The sequence below is a fragment of the Lynx canadensis genome, chromosome F2, assembly GCF_007474595.2.
Source record: "Lynx canadensis isolate LIC74 chromosome F2, mLynCan4.pri.v2, whole genome shotgun sequence".
Taxonomy (NCBI): domain Eukaryota; kingdom Metazoa; phylum Chordata; class Mammalia; order Carnivora; family Felidae; genus Lynx; species Lynx canadensis.
In genome coordinates, this window is record NC_044320.2 from 442,423 (window position 1) to 461,796 (window position 19,374).

The window sequence follows — 19,374 nt, forward strand, 5'->3', positions numbered from 1 at the left end:
GGTCCGGCCGGGCCGCGTCCGCCGCGGTGCGGTTCCCCCACGAGCCGGCTCCAACTGCCAGGTGGGCGGGCGCGCGTGCGCGCGCGCGGCCGGGGAGGGGGCGCCGGGCCGGGACCGTGCGCGGCGGCCCTGCTCATCCCGTCGCGTCCCCGCGCAGCTCGGGCTCGGCGCCATGTACGCCGTGTACAAGCAGGCGCACCCGCCCACCGGCCTGGAGTTCTCCATGTACTGCAACTTCTTCAACAACAGCGAGCGCAACCTCGTGGTGGCCGGCACCTCGCAGCTCTACGTGTACCGCCTCAACCGCGACGCCGAGGTAGGTGCGGGCCGCGCCGGCCCCTCGCAGCTCCCTGCAGCCTCCCGAGTACTCGCCGAGGGCGGCGCGCGGCGGCGGACGGAGAAGCGAGCCCCGCCGAGCGCGGCGGCCTCCGGGGCGGCTCTCTCCGCGCCGCAGCGCTCCGCCTGCCTTCCGCTCCCCGCGCCCGTGCGTCTTCTGTGCTCTGCGGTCTTTGCAGCAAATCACGCAAGCGCCTACTGTGTGCTGGGCAGTGGAGGTAGAGCGGTGAGCAAAAGCTACCAAAACTCGGCGGCAGAGACCGCGCGCGAAGTAGAAACACACCTGTAAACAGGCTTGGAGGTTGGAGCGAGTGCGGCTGAGGTAGAGGAGGGAACGAGGGAGACCAGAGTGTCAGTCCGACAGGAAGACTGACAAAGACGGGACAAAGTTCCTGGCCAGAGGAACGAGGCTGGGTCTCGTGTGGGGCCAGAGAGCCCACAGGAGTTTTTCTAGAGTGTGATGGACCCATCCGTAGAGGAAACAAGTGCTCTGGTTGCCCAAGCGGTGAGAGTTGGTCCACGAAAGTTTCTTGCCAGAGCTGGTTTCTTGCCTGTTCTCAAGGGGGCAGTAAGACTTCTCCAGGCACAAGGATGGGGAATGGAGGGTGTTCCGGGCCGAAGGAATAGCCGGCACACAGGCCAGAGCAGCTGAGGATGGCGGGGGCAGGCACGGTTGGACTGGGGTGTAGAGCGGAAGTGGGGTGGGGGGAAGAAGGCACATCGTGGTCAGGATGGTTGACCCCAGAGCAGGGAGGAATCACCGAAGGCTTTGAGTAGGGGCTGACGCAGCATGCACGTGGGGTCAGAGGGGCGGACGGAAGGAGGCTGACCTTCCTGGGCACCTACTTCAGGACACGTGTGTTTGTTTTTGCATTAAATATGTAGAGTACTAGGGGCGCCTGGGTGGCTCAGTCGGAAGAGCATAGGACTCTTGATCTTGGGGTCATGAGTTTGAGCCCCGTGTTTGGCGTAGAGGTTACTAAAAGTGACTGAATGAATCCGTCAGTCCCCATATTGTATGAGAGCGTCTTTGCTGTAATCACTAGACTAGAGTTTTTTCACTCCTATGTTCCAATAAAGTTCCCCCTTCTCTGATGCCTGTCATCCTTTGGAGACAAATGGGAAGCATTTACATCGTTATATATTTAAAAAATTTTTTTTACATTTATTTTTGATAGAGACAGAGCACAAGTGGGGGAGGGGCAGAGAGGGAGGGAGGGAGGGAGAGAGAGAGAGAGAGGAAGACAGAGAATATGAAGCAGGCTCCAGGCTCTGAGCTGTCAGCACAGAGGCTGATGCTGGGCTGGAACCCATCCATGAACTGCGAGATCATGACCAGAGTCGAAGTCAGATGTTTAACTGACTGAGCCACCCAGGCGCCCCGCCTTGGGCTATAGTTTAAAGTGCTGTGGAAAGCATCAGAGCAGGGTCGGGGAGTAGGGAGCCAGGTGTGGTATTAAATTTTGCCTCCTTGCAGAGTTGAGATTTGAGTAGGCAAGGAGGAGGGGCTGGAGAGAGCTTTGTGGGTGTCAGGTGAAGGTTCCAGGCAGGTGAAGGCCTTAGGGCAGTAGGGACTGGTGTTCCAGAACCAGCCAAGAGATGGGGCACCTGGGTAGCTCCGTTGTTTAAGCGTCTGACTCTGGATTTCAGCTCAGATCATGATCCCCCAGTTTGTGAGTTCAAGCCCCACATCGGGCTTTGCACTGGCAGTGTGGAGTCTGCTTCGGATTTTCTCTCTCTTTCACTCTGCCCCTCCCCAGCTCTCTCTCTAAAAGTAAATAAATAAACTAAAAAAAAAAAAAAAAAAAACAGAACCAGCCAGAAGGCCCCGAGGAAAAGAGGAGTGAGTGCAGAGGGGCGCCTGGCTGACTCAGTTGGTGGAGCAGGTGACTGACTCTTGATCTCAGGGTCATGGGTTCGAGCCCCACAGTGGCTGTAGAGATTACTTAAAAAAAAAAAAAAAAAAAGAGGGGCGCCCGGGTGGTGTCAGTTAAGCGTCTGACTTCAGCTCAGGTCATGATCTCGCGGTTCATGAGTTCAAGCCCCGCATGGGGCTCTGTGCTGTCAGCCCAGAGCCTGGAGCTTGTTTCAGATTCTGTGTCTCCCTCTCTCTCTCTGCCTCTCCCCCGCTTGCGCTCTGTCTCTCTCTGTCTCTCAAAACTAAATAAAAACTTTAAAAAAAAAAAAAAAAGAGTGAGGAGAAGACAGAAGGTCAGAAAGGTGGTGAGGTGGGGGCCCGGTATCAGCATGTTGAGCTTTTAGGCCAATGTAGCGATTGACTGCTAACTCTGAGGTGAGGTTAAGGAGTGACAGGACCTGTGTTTTGCAAAGGTCACTCTAGCTGCTGTGTTGAAGAGTCTGTAGGGAAGTGGGAGGGGGGCCTGCAGGGAGACCGGTCAGCAGCATCAGGATGTCGGTTGGTGGAAAGCAGTCAGATTCAGGATGGACAGGATGTGGGATGTGAAGGGGTGAGGCGCCACGGGCAATGCTGAGGTTTTGCCAGGGTGCAGTTTTGGTCTGAGCACCGGGAGGGGCGGAGTTGCTGTGACCTGACATGGCGAAAGGGACGTAGGAGCTCCTCTTGGGACATCATGTTCCTTGTTGCATAACAGGGAAGGCACCCCCAAACTTAGAAACTTAAAACAACAGACGATATCCCCCAACTTCTGGGGGTCAGGGAGCCGGGAGTGGCTTAGCTGGGTGGCCCCTGCTCAGTCTCTCGCCGCAGTTCATGTTGGCCAGGGCTGCCGTCCTCCGAAGGTCCTTGTGGGCTCGGAGCTTCTGCTTCTTACTCGCACAGCCGGCTGTCGGAAGGAGGCCTCGGTCCGTCACGTGAGCCTCACCACGGGGCGGCCTCCCCCAGAATGAAGGCTGAGAGAGAGAACTGCTCACCCGGGTGAAAGCACAGTGTCTTCGTAACCTAATCTGTACATGGTACGCCGTCCCTTCTGTCTCAGTGGGAAGGGCTCACAGGTAATGGTCTCTGAGAGGCTGGAGCCGTGGGGACTTTCTTGGACTCCAGACGCTGACAGGTGTACCGCGGTGCCGACGGAACAGCGCACTGCGAGGTTGCGGGAGAGTTAGAGCAGCAGTCGTGCTGAGGAGCAGGGTGTGGCCTGGAGCTGAAGTTGGGCCCGTCAGACCCTCCAGCTGGTTGGGGTCACCCAGAAGGTGGCCATCTGGGCCCTGGGGTGCCCCGGCGTTGAGCGGTTGGGAAGAAGAGAGGAGGCCGAGGAAGACTTGGAGGAGGTGTGGCCAGGGAGGAGGGAGGAAAGCCCAAGCCCAGAGGAGGTGGCAGATTGGGACCCTGGGTCTCCCACTGCTGGGCCTCGGGTGAGGCCCGTGATCTGGAGGCCCTGGCGACTCTTGACAGGGGCGTCGGGGATGTGGGCCTGCAGGGTTCAGAGCCGAGCAGAGAAAGAGAATTAGTACCGGTGAACATAGACAGCTTTCTGGAGATTTGTGCAAAGAGGGAATCAAAGAGATGGAGTGGTGACTGGCGGGAAAAGAGGGTTTTCGAAAGACGAGCGGGAGAGCAGGGTGTTGCCCGCCGGCGCGGAATCAGCCAGTGCAGCAGGCTCGCCAGCCGCCCCCACTCGCGGCCCACTGAGACCCACGGGAGCTTTGTACACCCTCAGGGTTGCGAGAATTCAGGAATTCCAGACTGCGTGTGGCTGCGAAGGCCAAGGCAGGTAGTTGCTGTTTGGCCCATCGTAGGAACGTTTGCAACTCTCGGGTCAGAGAAGCGTGTGGGGCGGGAGGTGGAGCTGATGGGGGGAAGATGGAGAGGGCTCCTCGGGTGGGTGAGAGCGCTCGGGATCGGTCTGGTCATTGCTGTGGAGCAGGCTGCCCCGGAGCTTCCAACAGCAGTCTGGTACCACGGACGCATACGTCTGTGAGTCCCTTGGGGGTTTGGACAGGGCACAGTGTGGACCGTGGAGGCACCTGGCCTATGCTCTGTGAGGTCTGGGCTTCCACTGGGTGACTTGAAGGGTTGGGGGCAAGCCGGGTGTGTCTGTCTCTGTCTCTCTGCTCCTCTGTCCCCACGCAGCTGGCTTGGTTTTCCTGGCATGGTGGCCTCGAGGTGGTTGGGCCTCTTACTTGGAGCGCTTGCTTACTCGGAGGAAGAAGCTGCCAGTGATCCCAAGGGCCGGGCCCTGGGGAACCTGGTCCCCCTTCCGCACGGCCTGTTGTTGTTCAGAGCTGCCTCCAGTCCAGACTCAGGAGGGGGGCGATGGGCCCCGTTGAGGCTGTCTTCAGTCTGCCCCCGTGGAATCTAGTGCAGGTGGCTGCAGTGGGGTGACAGGCGTGGGGAAGTCCTGGAGCACAAAGCGGGTGGGGATGTGTGTGGGGTGGGCAGTGTGGCTGGGGCCTCCGTCCTTTGGGTGAGCTGGGAAGCAAGGGCAGTTCTGTCAAGAGGCAGGGGGTGCAGAGCAGAGAAGCTGTGTGTGGGAGGGGGGTGAGTGCGTGGCCTGGGGCCGCCTGAGGGGTGCAACTGGGCAGCAGGAGAGGCCCCTGTGACCTTTGGGAGGGAACATACATTGTGGTTGATTGAAATTAACAGAAGCCCCAGCTAAATAGAAAATAGATCACGGTTATGGATGGAAAGTCTTCACGTTGTATAGATGTCAACTTTCCTCAGGTTAACCCATAAATTCAGTGTCTTCGAAGTGGCAGTAGGTTTCTCATTAGATTTAGTAATCTGATTCTCAAATTTACATGGAAGAGCCAAAAATGAAGAATATCTAGGATAGTTTTTAAAAAATTTTTTGAAGTTTATTTATTTATTGGGGGGGGGGGGGGGGAGAGGGGGAGAGGGAAAGAGAGTGAGAATCCCAAGCAGGCTCTGCACTGTCAGTGCAGACCCCCATGTGGGACTCGCACCCACGAACTGTGAGATCATGACCTGAGCTGAAACCAGGAGTCGGAGGCTTAACTGACTGAGCCACCCAGGTGCCCCTAAGATGATTTTAAAATGACCAACGGGCACTTGCCCCATAGGACTGTCGAGAATTTTGTGTGTTGTACGTGTGTTATTAGGTACATACGAGACAAATTTAGAGTTATTTTTGGGGTTGCCTGGGTGGCTCAGTGGGTTGAGTGTCCAACTCTTAATTTCAGCTCAGGTCATGGTGCCAGGGTTGTGGGATCAAGACCAGTGTCGGACTCTGTGCTGATCATGGAGCCTGCTTAAGATTCTCTCCCTCTGCCCCCTCCCCATTGCGTTTTTTTCCTCTCTCTGAAGTAAAAAAAAAAAATAATGTTTTAATTTTGAACTGAACTCTTTGTGATGAAATATCCCTTTTTGCCTTTTTGTTTCTAATATTTTTTGCCTTAAAATCTAGTCTGTCCAATAGCAGTGTAGCTATCTCAACTTTGTTCCCGTTTTTTGTTGTTTTGTTTTTTGGGGTTTCTTTTGGCGTGAATCTCTACACCCAATGTGCGACTTGAACTCGCCACCCGGAGTTCAAGATCGAAGTCCGCATGCTCCAGTGACTGAGCCAGCCAGGGGCCCCTCTTTTTCTTTTTTTTAAATCTGTGTCCCTACATTGAAAGTGACTCCACAGCAGATAGTGGGTGTTATCATTTGGCAGTTTCTGTCCCCTAATTGGGTGTTTGGCAGATGTACACTTAATGTAATTTTGTGTGTACTTGAGCTTGAATCACTGTCTGTCTCACTGTCTTTCTAACCACACCCTCATTCTTTTTCCTTTTCTGTGCTTTGTTTTGGGTTAGTGAGGACTTTTTAAGTCATCTTATCTTCCTGTTGGCTTTTAGTTACGTGTTTCGTATTATTTTCTAGTGATGTTAACAGTTACGCTAGGCCTCCTGGATTTATTACAGTTTGGCTTAGATGAGCATTTTTGCTGCTCCCGGAACGGTATAAAATCCTTTATACTTTAGCCCTGTTTATCTCCCTGAGCCCCTGGTTTGACCTACGTTATCAGCCCTGCAGTACGTTATTACTGTTTTTAGCCTCTCGATTTTACATCATTTCAGACTCGAGAGAAGTTTCAAGAGCAGACATTTCCAATGTACCTTTACCCACAGTCCCAGATGGAACGTTGTGCCGTATCTGCTTGCTTGCTTCTCTTTTTTTCCCTAAGCCTGGAGAGTAAGTCGTAGACAGGAGGCCTCTCAGCTCCTGGAGGTCAGCGCGTCCTGTGCACCCTGACAGCATGGAGGTCTGTCTCTTGCACAGCCACAGAACAGTGGTCTGATGACGACAGTGACACTGGGAGAAGGCCAGGCCTGGTCAGATCCTGCCAATTTACCCCGGTATGACGTCTTTTGTAACAGAAGATGTCTCTTTGTATAGTCACTGGGCTGCTGGCTTGGATGGTGGGGTTCCCCCCGGAACATCACTGCGTTTCCCGTGGTAACTACTAAGTACCTCGTGGGACATATTTTGAGGTTGTGTAAACGTTGTCTTACTCCTCAAACTTTAATTTACTCCTGTTGGTTCCACCGATGGTTTTTGTTTCGGCTGCTTTTCCTGCCTCTTCCCTCTTCTAATTGTGTGGGCTTCCTGCCGCCAAGAGTGCTCCTTTCTCCCACGCGTCCTTCATCCCCTTATATCCTCCCAGCCTTATGAGCTCTTAGCAGCTTATAATCCTTTTTTATGCTGGGCTTTTCAACCTGAAGAACTTCCTTTAATAATCCTGCAGGTTTTCTGCTGGCCGTGAGTTTGCTCCACTTTTGTATTGGAAATGCCTTTATCTCAGCTTCCTTTTCGAGGGGCATTTTCACTGGGTTTAGAATTCTAGGTTAATTGTTTCCTTTCGGCGCTTTCAAGATGTTATTCCACTGTCTGTGGCTTGTATGGTTTCTGGTGAAAATCAACTTTTATGGGGGCACCTGGGTGGCTTAGTTAAGCGTCTGACCCTTGATTTCCGCTCAGGTCATGATCCCATGATCCCAGGGATTGAGTCCCTGGTTGGGCTCTGTGCTGAGTGTGGAGCCTGCTTGGGGTTCCCCCCCCCCCCCCCCCCCCCCCGCGCTTGCTTGAGAGTTCTCTCCCTCTCTCCCTCTCTCCTCTCCTTCTCTCTCTCTCCTCTCCTTCTCTCTCTCTCCCTCTCTCTCTCTCCCTCCCTCTCTCTCCCTCCCGCCCTAAAAAAAAAAAAAAAAAAAAGTGAAAATCAGCTTTTATGAAGGTGATGTCTCCTTTTTCCTCTGGCTCCTTTTAAGGTCTTTTTCTTTGTCCTTGGTTTTGTCTTTTTTTTTTTTTTTAATTTTTTTTTTTAACGTTTATTTATTTTTGAGACAGAGCATGAACAGGGGAGGGGCAGAGAGAGAGGGAGACACAGAATCCGAAACAGGCTCCAGGCTCTGAGCTGTCAGCACAGAGCCCGACGTGGGGCTCGAACTCACAGACCGTGAGATCATGACCTGAGCCGAAGTCGGACACTTAACCGACCAAGCCACCCAGGTGCCCCCTTGGTTTTGTCTTTTTACTGTGATGCACCTGGTTGTAGTTTTGTTTTCTTTCTCTTTTTTCAACAAGAAAGAAATGGCTTATTCCTGTGGCAGGGCATTTGTAAACATAGGGCTGAAGTCTAGGTGGGGGGCTCTGTCCAGGGCCGGGGCCAGGACGAGAAATGGCTTGTTTTCTGGACTTGCCTGTTCTCCTCCTGCATATCCCCTCTCACCCATTGTCCTTCCTCTCTGGTTGTGGCTTCGTTATTATTATTGTTGTCGTTGTTATTATTATCTTTTTACTCAAGCTTATTTATTTATTTTGAGAGACAGCGAGAGCATGAGCAGGGGAGGGGCAGAGAGACAGGGAAAGAGAATCCCAAGCAGGCTCCGCACTGTCAGTGCAGAGCCCGACATGGGGTTTGAACTCAGGAATCGAGAGATCATGACCTGAGCTGAAGTCAAGAGTTGGACGCTTTCCCGACTGAGCCACCCGGGCACCCCTGGTTTGCTTTATATTTATCTTGTTTTGGGGTTTGCTGCTCTTCTTGAGTCTGTAGATTGATGCTTTTCGTCAGTTTTGGAAAACGATTGGTCAACATCTTCATTTATTGATTCTGCCCTTCCCCTTCCTCCGTCGATGCCAGTGGTATGTTAGAGCATTTGACTAGGTCCGTATGTCTCTTGAAGTTCTTCAAGATTTTCACTCTGCATTTTGCTTGTGGGTGGGACTACAGTTGGTCTGTATGTGTTGACCTCACCCCCGGCAAGGGGAGTGTGGGTGTCCCGGCTGGTCCTGGTCACAGAGGTGACTGGGACACTTCACTCCAGTGGGACCTTGTTGAAGGGTTGTTGTAGATGTCCCTTGTTTGGTTGAGGAAGTTGCATTCTTGGCTTACTAAGAATTAAAAAAAAAATTTTTTTTTAACGTTTATTTATTTTTAAGACAGAGACAGAGCATGAACGGGGGAGGGCCAGAGAGAGAGGAAGACACAGAATCTGAAACAGGCTCCAGGCTCTGAGCGGTCAGCACAGAGCCCGACGCGGGGCTCGGACTCATGGACCGTGAGATCATGACCTGAGCCGAAGTCGGACGCTTAACCGACTGAGCCACCCAGGCGCCCCTTTAATTTTGATGTTTATTTATGTTTGAGAGAGAGGCAGAGTGTGAGTGGGGGAGGGGCAGAGAGAGGGGGAGACACAGAATCAGAAGCAGGCTCCAGGCTCTGAGCTGTCAGCACGGAGCCCAAAGCGGGACTTGAACTCGTGAACTGCGAGATCATGACCTGAACCGAAGTCGGACACTCAACCGACTGAGCCACTCAGGCGCCCAAATGTTTATTTATTTTTGGGAGACAGAGAGAGAGGGAGAGAAGGGGTGGGGGAGGAGCAGAGACAGAGAGGGAGACACAGAATCCGGAGCAGGCTCCGGGCTCCAAGCTGTCAGCACAGAGCCCGACACGGGGCTCGAACTCACAGACTGCGAGATCATGACCTGAGCCAAAGTCAGACACTTAACCGACTGAGCCACCCAGGAGCCCCTCTTTTCTTTAAGAAGGCTCCGTGCCTAGCGTGGGGCTTGAACTCATGACCCTGAGATCAAGAGTCACGTGCTCTCCTGACTGAGCCAGCCAGGCACCCCCTAAAATGCCTTTTCTGAAATGAGTTAATTATTTGGCTTTTCTCAAGCAGCTCTTTTCAGGACGTTGCCCAGTAGCACAAGTATGTCATTAAAAACGATCTCGTTTCTTGTTATTAAAATTTCTACTTTGCTTTGAAGTGACGATTTACGAGTGTGTGTGTGTGTGTCAGTGTGTTGTTACCACTAACAGAGAACAGTCTCTTATGGACACGAAAACGTACCGAAGCTTGGAGCCCTTGTTTTTCTGTAAAAGAAAAACGTGCCCCTGCGTGGCGGTACCTCCAGGCCCTCTGTGTGGCACAGAGGACGGCTGCACTTGCTGCGGTTTCATTACCCGAGGTTACGGACGCTCTGCGGTCTGGATAGCGCAGTCCGGACGCCCTCTCCCACCCTGGGGAGGCCCTGGCCGGCTGCGGGATCGGGCGAGGCCACGGCCCTCTGCGGCAGCATGCCCGGCGCAGGCTCAGTGGGCACCCTACGTGTCAGGGGAGCCGGGGGCGGTCGCTCGTGGTCGGCAGCTGGTGGCAGCTCTCAGGGCAAGCTGGACGCCTGTCTTGTAGAGTGATGCCCGTGCTGTGGCTGGGCCCAGGGGTGAGTTTGTGGGGGGCACGGCCAGGCAGGTTGGAGGGTGCACGGAGAGAGCTGCCATCCAGCCTCTGACCCTGAGCACTGCTAGCATCGGAGTGAGCGGGCTGTCGGGAAGCCAAGTTGGGGACTCAGGCTGTGAGCACGAGTTTGTGCACATTGGGTTGGGGTGTGCACGGCTGTCTCTAGAAGTGTCTGGAAGCATGGTCCCCACTGCAGTGAGGGTTTGGGCAGGGCTGGCCCTGCGTTGTCTCCCCTCCTGGTCCCACCATGAGGTAGGACTCGCAGACGTCTGGCTGCAGCAGTGTGGTTTCACTGCCCACCCTCCTCTTCCCTCTCCCAGGCGCCAACCAAGAATGACAGGAGCACAGGTGAGTGCGGGGGAGGCTGCCCTGGCCCCAGGCCTGGGGCCGTGGGGGCTGGGGTGCGGGCCCAGAGCTGTACCCACCGGCCTCTCCCCCAGAGGGAAAGGCCCACCGGGAGCACCGGGAAAAGCTGGAGCTGGTGGCTTCCTTCTCCTTCTTCGGCAACGTCATGTCTATGGCCAGCGTGCAGCTGGCGGGTGCCAAGCGGGATGCCCTGCTCCTGAGCTTTAAGGATGCCAAGGTAGGTGATGGCCTTGGAGGTGGGAGTGGGTGTGGGAGGCCTGTGGGGGGAGGGGGGGTTGGGGGGAGGGGAGTCTGGGGCCATAGCTCTGACCTGCCCTCCAGCTGTCGGTGGTGGAGTATGACCCAGGCACCCATGATCTGAAGACCCTGTCTCTACACTACTTTGAGGAGCCTGAGCTACGGGTAGGTCCAGGCCGTGCCCCCAGCCCTCCCTGCCCCCCTCCCTCCCGCCCCAGCCCGTTGCCCCCTGCTCCCCTCCTATCCCCAGGCTGGCCTAGCGGTGCCCTCTGCCCCCAGGATGGGTTCGTGCAGAATGTGCATACGCCGCGGGTGCGGGTGGACCCCGACGGACGCTGCGCGGCCATGCTCATCTACGGCACACGCCTGGTGGTCCTGCCCTTCCGCAGGGAGAGCCTGGCCGAGGAGCACGAGGGGCTCATGGGGGAGGGGTGAGTACTGGGGCAGGGGAGGGGCTCGTCCAACCGGAGCTCTCTCCTTCCTCCGCCCACTGAAGCCTGTCGCCCCCAGGCAGAGGTCCAGCTTTCTGCCCAGCTACATCATCGACGTGCGCGGCTTGGACGAGAAGCTGCTCAACATCGTAGACCTGCAGTTCCTGCACGGCTATTACGAGCCCACCCTGCTCATCCTGTTCGAGCCCAACCAGACCTGGCCTGGGTGAGGCCCCTCTGCTGTGGCTGCAGCTGCCAAGGCCTGGGGTGGGTCTCATTTGGGACTAGGACTGGGCCACCCCGCCCTTGGAGTGCTGTGACTGGCCCCCTGGCTGACCTACTTCTTTGTCCCCAGGCGGGTGGCTGTGCGGCAGGACACGTGCTCCATTGTGGCCATTTCGCTGAACATCACGCAGAAGGTCCACCCTGTCATCTGGTCTCTCACCAGCCTCCCCTTCGACTGCACGCAGGCCCTCGCTGTGCCCAAGCCCATCGGTGAGCCCCTATGGGGCTGGGGGTGGGGGGGGTGGGGGGAGGGCGCCGAGCCCCGCCCACCAGCATGTCCATTTCCAGGTGGGGTGGTGGTCTTTGCTGTCAACTCGTTGCTGTACCTGAACCAGAGCGTCCCCCCATACGGCGTGGCTCTCAACGGCCTCACCACCGGCACCACCGCCTTTCCCCTCCGTGAGTGTGGGCTGGGGCAGGACCGCAGGGCAGGGAGGGCAGGAGGGCTGCGGAGTCTGTCTAACCGCACCCTGCACAGGCACCCAGGAGGGCGTGCGGATCACCCTCGACTGTGCCCAGGCAGCCTTCATTTCCTACGACAAGATGGTCATCTCCCTCAAGGGTGGTGAGATGTGAGTCTCCCTCCCTTCGGTGAGCCCCGTGCCCTCCGCCCTGCCCACACCCTCCCTTCGGTGAGTCCCGTGCCCCCCCTCTGAGCCCTGCCCCCGGCTCAGTGCTCCCCGTCCTGGCAGTTACGTGCTGACCCTCATCACGGACGGCATGCGCAGTGTCCGCGCCTTCCACTTCGACAAGGCGGCCGCCAGTGTCCTTACCACCAGCGTGAGTTGGGACTGGGTGGGTGGGAGGTGGCCCTGGGTCTGGGCCTGGTTTCACCCTGACCGCCCACTGGTCTTCAGATGGTCACCATGGAGCCTGGGTACCTGTTCCTCGGCTCTCGCCTGGGCAACTCGCTCCTCCTCAAGTACACAGAGAAGCTACAGGAACCTCCGGCCAGCGCCGTCCGAGAAGCTGCTGACAAGGTGGGTGCCCGGGGCCTGTCAGGACGCTGGCCTCTTGTGCAGGGCCAGCCTCAGAGGGATGCTCACTGTCCCCTCCTGCCTCGCAGGAAGAGCCTCCCTCGAAGAAGAAGCGAGTGGACTCCACGGTGGGCTGGTCAGGTGAGGACAGGCCTGCACGGGACAGGGAGGGGCTGGTGGGGTTAGGCCTGGCGGCCAGGCAACCGGGCGTCCTGGCCCGACGGGGTCTCTTGTCTGCTGCAGGGGGCAAGTCGGTGCCTCAGGACGAGGTGGATGAGATTGAAGTATACGGCAGCGAGGCCCAGTCGGGCACACAGCTGGCCACTTACTCTTTTGAGGTGAGGTTGGGCACAGGGAGGGGCCTCCCACGCCAGCCGGCCTGCCTGCCTGAGCACTGCTGTGTCTGCAGGTATGTGACAGCATCCTCAACATCGGACCCTGTGCCAACGCTGCCATGGGCGAGCCTGCTTTCCTCTCTGAAGAGGTGCTTTTGGGTGAAGAGATGGGGGGCAAGGGGCTCACGCAGCAGTGGGGCCCTGTCCTCACTCTGAGCTGCTGTGCAGTTCCAGAACAGCCCCGAGCCAGACTTGGAGATCGTGGTGTGCTCCGGCTATGGGAAGAATGGGGCCCTGTCGGTCCTACAGGTATGTGGGGGCAGGCGGTGTGGTGCCTCCTGGCGGGACCTGGGTGAACTGACACCCCCCGCCCCCCATTCGTCCTTCTAGAAGAGCATCCGGCCCCAGGTGGTGACGACGTTTGAGCTTCCTGGCTGCTATGACATGTGGACAGTCATCGCCCCTGTGCGCAAGGAGCAAGTAGGTGTATCCTGGGCTGGTGAGGAGGCCCTGAGTGGGGCAGGTGACCCGTTGCTGCGTCCACATGGACTCAGCCTGAGTGTGCGGGTGGCTTGGAGGCAGTGGGGCCCAGGACAGGGCTGGCCGTGACATTTCAGGCAGGCCTGGGTGCACACTTGCTCTGGTTTGGCTGGGGGTCTGCCCTCCCCCCACCCTCTTCCCAGGCACCCCTGGTTGGGTGGTGTGATTCCCGCTCTCCGTCTGCTGTCACAGGAGGAGACCTCTAAGGGGGAGGGCGCAGAGCAGGAGCCTAGCACTCTTGAGGCGGAAGACGATGGACGAAGACACGGGTTCCTTATCCTGAGCCGGGAAGACTCCACCATGGTAAGGGGTGGGGGTCCCGCAGCCTGGGGCGGGGTCCCACGGTGAGCGTGCGCCTCACTCTCCCATTACCTGCAGATCCTGCAGACAGGGCAGGAGATCATGGAGCTGGACACTAGTGGCTTTGCTACGCAGGGCCCCACGGTCTTTGCTGGCAACATTGGGGACAATCGCTACATCGTGCAGGTGTCGCCGCTCGGCATCCGCCTGTTGGAAGGAGGTGGGCTCGGGCGGGTGGGCAGGTGGGCAAGGGTGGGCGGTGCTGACCACCCGGTGCTGACCGTCCTGTGCCCACAGTGAACCAGCTGCACTTCATCCCCGTGGACTTGGGCTCCCCCATCGTGCAGTGTGCCGTGGCTGACCCTTACGTGGTCATCATGAGTGCCGAGGGCCACGTCACCATGTTCCTGCTCAAGAGCGACTCATATGGGGGTCGTCACCACCGCTTGGCGCTGCACAAGCCCCCGCTGCACCATGTGAGCCACCCTCCCCTCGCCACGCCCACAGCCTGCTGACTCCCCTTCCCCCGGAGCTGAGCCCCGCCCCTCTCCCTGCAGCAGTCCAAGGTGATCACGCTCTGCGTGTACCGTGATGTCAGCGGCATGTTCACCACTGAGAGCCGCCTGGGCGGGGCCCGTGATGACCTGGGGGGCCGCAGTGGCTCGGAGGCGGAGGGCCAGGGCTCCGAAACCAGGTATTCTGGGTGGCCGGGGCACGGGCTGGGGCCAGGTTCCCTGTGGCAGGCCACGCGTGACCTGTCTTCCGGCCCCGGCCTCCAGCCCCACGGTGGACGATGAGGAGGAGATGCTGTACGGGGACTCGGGCTCCCTCTTCAGCCCCAGCAAGGAGGAGGCCCGAAGGAGCAGCCAACCCCCTGCTGACCGGGACCCTACCCCATTCCGGGCCGAGCCCACTCACTGGTGCCTACTGGTGCGGGAAAACGGAACCCTGGAGGTGTGTGATGCCCTGCACCCCACGCAGCTCCCTGTCCCCTGCTCCCTGCGGCTGCTAATCCCACTCCCCACACAGATCTACCAGCTCCCTGACTGGCGGCTGGTGTTCCTGGTGAAGAACTTTCCCGTGGGGCAGCGGGTCCTGGTGGACAGCTCCTTTGGTCAGCCCACCACACAGGCTGAGGCCCGGAAGGAGGAGGCCACGCGCCAGGGGGAGCTGCCCCTTGTCAAGGAGGTGCTGTTGGTGGCGCTGGGGAGCCGCCAGAGCAGGCCCTACCTCCTGGTGAGTGTGGGCCCTCTGTCCCCTCCTGGTGGCTCTGCACTGCCCCCCTGCCCCTGCCCCTCCCCCTATGACCCTGCAGGGCGCCCCCCCTTTCCCGTGGTGACCCCACAGTGCGCCTTTCCTTTCCCCTGGTGACCCCGCACTGCCGCACAGGTGCACGTGGACCAGGAGCTGCTCATCTACGAGGCCTTCCCCCATGACTCCCAGCTCGGCCAGGGAAACCTCAAAGTCCGTTTCAAGAAGGTGCGGTGACCGGGTTGTGCTGGGTGTGGGGTGGATGTGGAACGTGTGAGGGGGGAGACCCGGCCCTCATGGTGCACACACCTCCACCCCCAGGTCCCTCACAACATCAACTTCCGTGAGAAGAAGCCAAAGCCATCCAAGAAGAAAGTGGAAGGCGGCAGCGCTGAGGAGGGGGCTGGGGCCCGTGGCCGTGTGGCACGGTTCCGATACTTCGAGGACATTTATGGCTACTCAGGGGTAGGCAGGTGGCTTTATGGGGGGCCCGTGGGGGGTGCAGATGGGGCTTCCTCTCATAGTACCTGCCTTCAGGTGTTCATCTGTGGCCCCTCGCCTCACTGGCTCCTGGTGACTGGCCGGGGGGCCCTGCGGCTGCACCCCATGGGCATCGATGGTCCCATTGACTCCTTTGCCCCGTTCCACAACGTCAACTGCCCCCGTGGATTCCTGTACTTCAACAGACAGGTAGGGAGACCCCAGGACTGAGGCTGCTTCACGTTGCCCTCCTCACTTCCATCTGACACACACCAGTGATGCCTGGGTCAGGAAGACGTGCGGGGGCCCCCGAAATGAGGCCCTCAACAGCCCGTCACAGGGCAGGATCCTGGGTTTCATCTGGAGGGTCAGGGAGCTGTCTAGACAGTGGACAGGGCCAGGGTCAAAGAGGTGCAACCTGGGGCTTAACACTGGGAAAGCTTGAAGGACAGGGCAGGCGGCAGCGGAGACCGTAACCCACAAGGGCACCCGTTTGCGGGGCCAAGGCCTAGTCACTGCTCTGTGGCTCAGACCCCAGCCCTGCCCTTCAGGAGCTGTGTGACTCTGGGCGAGACACCCACTCTCTCCGAGCCTCCCATTTCCTCCTCCACGATGCCAGTATATTGATAGAGGTGACCCCAGGTGACTGAGAAAACAGCGATGATAGCACGGCCAGGGCTTTGTAGATGCTGACACGCTTGGGACCGTGGGTGAAGGGGGGCCCTGGCAGGGGCTCCCTTGCCCGTCTGTGCAGACTCTGGTGTGGTCAGTGTACCGGTAAGCTTTTGCTTCTAGCCTCTAGCTTCCTGTGAGCCTGGTCCTCCCTTGCCCTGGCCCAGACAAGTCTGTGGCCAGCATCCCAGTCCTGGGTGAGCCTGGGGGAGGGGACAGCAAGCCGGTGAAGCACAGGACAGCTGGTCTCAGCCCCTTGCACACACCTGTGCCAGTAGAGCTGAGGGCTGTCCGCACGGTAGCCCTCAGAAGCCTGGGATTTGCCTGGCCTTTGGCGGGTGCCTGGCTTCCCTGACCCTTGTACCCCGCCTCCCAGGGTGAGCTGAGGATCAGCGTCCTGCCTGCCTACTTGTCATACGACGCCCCGTGGCCTGTCAGGAAGATCCCACTGCGCTGCACAGCCCACTATGTGGCTTACCACGTGGAGTCCAAGGTCTGACCCCGTCCCCTCGAGGCCAGAGACCCTCTGGGTCTTGCCTCCGGCCTGCCCGTGACGCCCTCCACTCTCCCAGGTGTATGCTGTTGCCACCAGCACCAACATGCCGTGCACCCGCATCCCACGCATGACCGGCGAAGAGAAGGAGTTTGAGACTATTGAGAGAGGTGCGAGATGCCCAGAGGGGGGCTTGCCGTTCGGGATGCCCACCCTGACCGTCGCCTTTTGTCCTTGCAGACGACCGGTACATCCACCCGCAGCAGGAGGCCTTCTCCATCCAGCTCATCTCCCCAGTCAGCTGGGAGGCCATCCCTAATGCCAGGTGGGGCTGGGTCTGGCTGGGGACCCGGGGCCAGCCCGTAGGCTGCTTCCTGACCCTGTCGTGTGCAGGATCGAGCTGGAGGAGTGGGAGCACGTGACCTGCATGAAGACGGTGTCGCTGCGCAGTGAGGAGACCGTGTCCGGCCTCAAGGGCTACGTGGCTGCTGGGACCTGCCTCATGCAGGGGGAGGAAGTCACGTGCCGAGGGCGGGTAAGGGGCTAGCAGGAGGGGGCGGGCCGTGCCCGGCAGCCCCAGCACCGACCCTGTGCCTCACCCACCCTCCTTCCCCGGCAGATCCTGATCATGGATGTGATCGAGGTGGTGCCTGAGCCTGGCCAACCCCTGACCAAGAACAAGTTCAAAGTCCTGTACGAGAAGGAGCAGAAAGGGCCAGTAACTGCCCTCTGCCACTGCAACGGCCACCTAGTGTCTGCCATCGGCCAGAAGGTGTGCCCTCTCCCACTGCCCTCCCGAGTCCTGCCCGCTGCCTTCCGCTCGCTGCCTACTCCTTCTGTCCCCCTAGATCTTCCTGTGGAGCCTGCGGGCCAGCGAGCTGACCGGCATGGCCTTCATCGACACCCAGCTCTACATCCACCAGATGATCAGCGTCAAGAACTTCATCCTGGCCGCCGACGTCATGAAGAGCATTTCGCTGCTGCGCTACCAGGAGGAGAGCAAGACACTGAGCCTTGTGTCCCGGGTACCCGTGGGGCCTGCGCACAGTGCCGGGCGGGTGCTGGCCTCAGGCCGACCTTGACACCCCTCCTCCCCGTCCTCAGGATGCCAAGCCCCTGGAGGTGTACAGTGTGGACTTCATGGTGGACAACGCCCAACTGGGCTTCCTGGGTGAGCACGGGGCCTGGGGGGCTTTGGGGTCTTTCAGACCTTGGGTGTGGCCGGGCTGACCCTGGGCGCTCTGCTCCCCAGTGTCTGACCGTGACCGCAACCTCATGGTGTACATGTACCTGCCAGAAGGTGAGTGCTCCCTCTTCCCCTTTTGTGGGGCTGGGGGCTGGGCGGGCAGTGACCTGAGCTCCCTCCGGCTTAGCCAAAGAGAGCTTTGGGGGCATGCGCCTGCTCCGCCGGGCGGACTTCCACGTGGGCGCCCACGTGAACACGTTCTGGAGGACCCCATGCCGGGGGGCTGCCGAGGGACCAAGCAAGAAGTCCGTCGTGTGGGAGAACAAGCACATCACGTGGTTCGGTGAGTCCCGGGTCAGATGGGGGCGGGTGTGTGGCGCGGGGCAGGGCACGGTCAGCCCGGCTCACCCCGTGCCTCCCGCAGCCACGTTGGACGGCGGCATCGGGCTGCTACTGCCCATGCAGGAGAAGACCTACCGGCGGCTGCTAATGCTTCAGAACGCGCTGACCACCATGCTGCCCCACCACGCCGGCCTCAACCCCAGGGCCTTCCGGTGAGTTTGCCCCGCTCCCTCCCCCAACTTCTCCCCCCCCCCCCCCAACTCCTCTCCCCCCCCCCCCCCACGTCCTCCTGCCTGCCTGCCTCCCCAGGATGCTGCATGTGGACCGGCGCATCCTGCAGAACGCGGTGCGCAACGTCCTGGACGGGGAGCTGCTCAACCGCTACCTGTACCTCAGCACCATGGAGCGCGGCGAGCTGGCCAAGAAGATCGGCACCACCCCCGACATCGTAAGCCCACCCCGTCTGCCCCGCCCCGCCCTCCCCACTGCCCCCTACCCCCTCACCAGCCCCTCTCTCTCTCTGCAGATCCTGGAGGACCTGCTGGAGACGGACCGCGTCACCGCCCACTTCTAGACCCACCCCTGTGCACCACCCCCACCCCTTTTTGTACAAAACACGAGGAAAAAGAGTGATTTGAAGAGAGTTTGTGGTCATTACAGGGTCTCCCGGCTGGGCTGTGGCCACAGCCCCGTGTTGTCCCCCACACCTGCTCCAGGCCACCGCTGCCTCAGCGCCCCTGGTCTTGGGGCACGTGCACCTTCAACCCTGATCTGTTGCTTGGACGCTGGGTGAGCTCTGAGGTCTGCTGTCCCTGGGGCTCCCTAGGTCTCCAGGTACCGGGAGAGCTCCTGGGTCTCCGGCAGGAGGCCCAGCTGGAACAACAGCCGAACCAGGAGGGCAGTGAGCCGCATCGATAGGGTCTCCACCCTGGGGTGGGAGGGCAGAGGGGTCACAGGTTGGTGGGGAGCAGGTATTGGCGGCCTGCCCCAGCCTGCCCCCTCCCACCCCCTCACCTTAGGGCCACTTCAAATTTGAATGTCTCCCAGATGACCTTGATGTGGCGCAGGAGGCTGGCACCGTAGACGCTCTGGTACGCCACACCCGCCAGGCGGCTCCAGCCCCTGACCGCACTGCCCAGAGACACGGTCAGTCCGGCACAGTCATTCCACCCCCCGCCACCCCCCCCGGGCATCACCAGCCAGCGCCCACCTCTTGGCCATGAGGAAGTAGCGGTCAACGGGGGCGCCCAGGGTGGTGGTGATGGCGCGCACGGTGTTGATGTTGCGCAGCACGAGCAGCATGGACCGCGGCAGGGCCTTGAGCACCCTCACGATGTCCGCGAAGTGCTCTCGCGCCATGGCCTGCATGTAGGCTGCCTCCTCGCGGCTCAGCAGGTGCGAGCGCCACAGCTGCCCCAGGCGCACGGGCCGCTGCATGAGCATCTCGGAGAAGAGGATATAGTCTGGGGGGGGCGGG

General features: G+C 59.2%; 2 protein-coding genes across 2 annotated transcripts in view; one reads left to right on the forward strand and one right to left on the reverse strand.

Moving 5' to 3' along the window:
* On the forward strand, positions 1–18,536 carry CPSF1 (cleavage and polyadenylation specific factor 1). The gene is made up of 38 exons (XM_030303555.1): positions 1–61; positions 158–316; positions 10,323–10,350; positions 10,443–10,585; positions 10,690–10,770; positions 10,885–11,036; positions 11,116–11,262; positions 11,392–11,531; positions 11,610–11,720; positions 11,800–11,893; positions 12,014–12,101; positions 12,179–12,301; positions 12,388–12,439; positions 12,542–12,636; positions 12,708–12,782; positions 12,862–12,942; positions 13,024–13,113; positions 13,366–13,476; positions 13,552–13,693; positions 13,771–13,949; positions 14,031–14,167; positions 14,253–14,427; positions 14,503–14,709; positions 14,863–14,952; positions 15,046–15,189; positions 15,262–15,414; positions 16,253–16,369; positions 16,449–16,539; positions 16,610–16,694; positions 16,763–16,904; positions 16,989–17,141; positions 17,218–17,394; positions 17,474–17,540; positions 17,622–17,669; positions 17,743–17,898; positions 17,980–18,109; positions 18,207–18,345; positions 18,424–18,536. Exons 2-38 carry the CDS (start codon positions 173–175, stop codon positions 18,469–18,471), a joined length of 4,335 nt encoding a protein of 1,444 aa, XP_030159415.1. The 5' UTR covers positions 1–61; positions 158–172; the 3' UTR covers positions 18,472–18,536.
* The window catches only part of ADCK5 (aarF domain containing kinase 5), a 17,333-nt gene continuing 16,486 nt past the window's right edge, over positions 18,528–19,374 (reverse strand). Inside the window, 3 exon segments of the mRNA XM_030303601.1 lie at positions 18,528–18,825; positions 18,912–19,028; positions 19,108–19,360. Coding sequence (XP_030159461.1) covers positions 18,720–18,825; positions 18,912–19,028; positions 19,108–19,360 — 476 coding nt within the window. The 3' untranslated portion in view covers positions 18,528–18,719.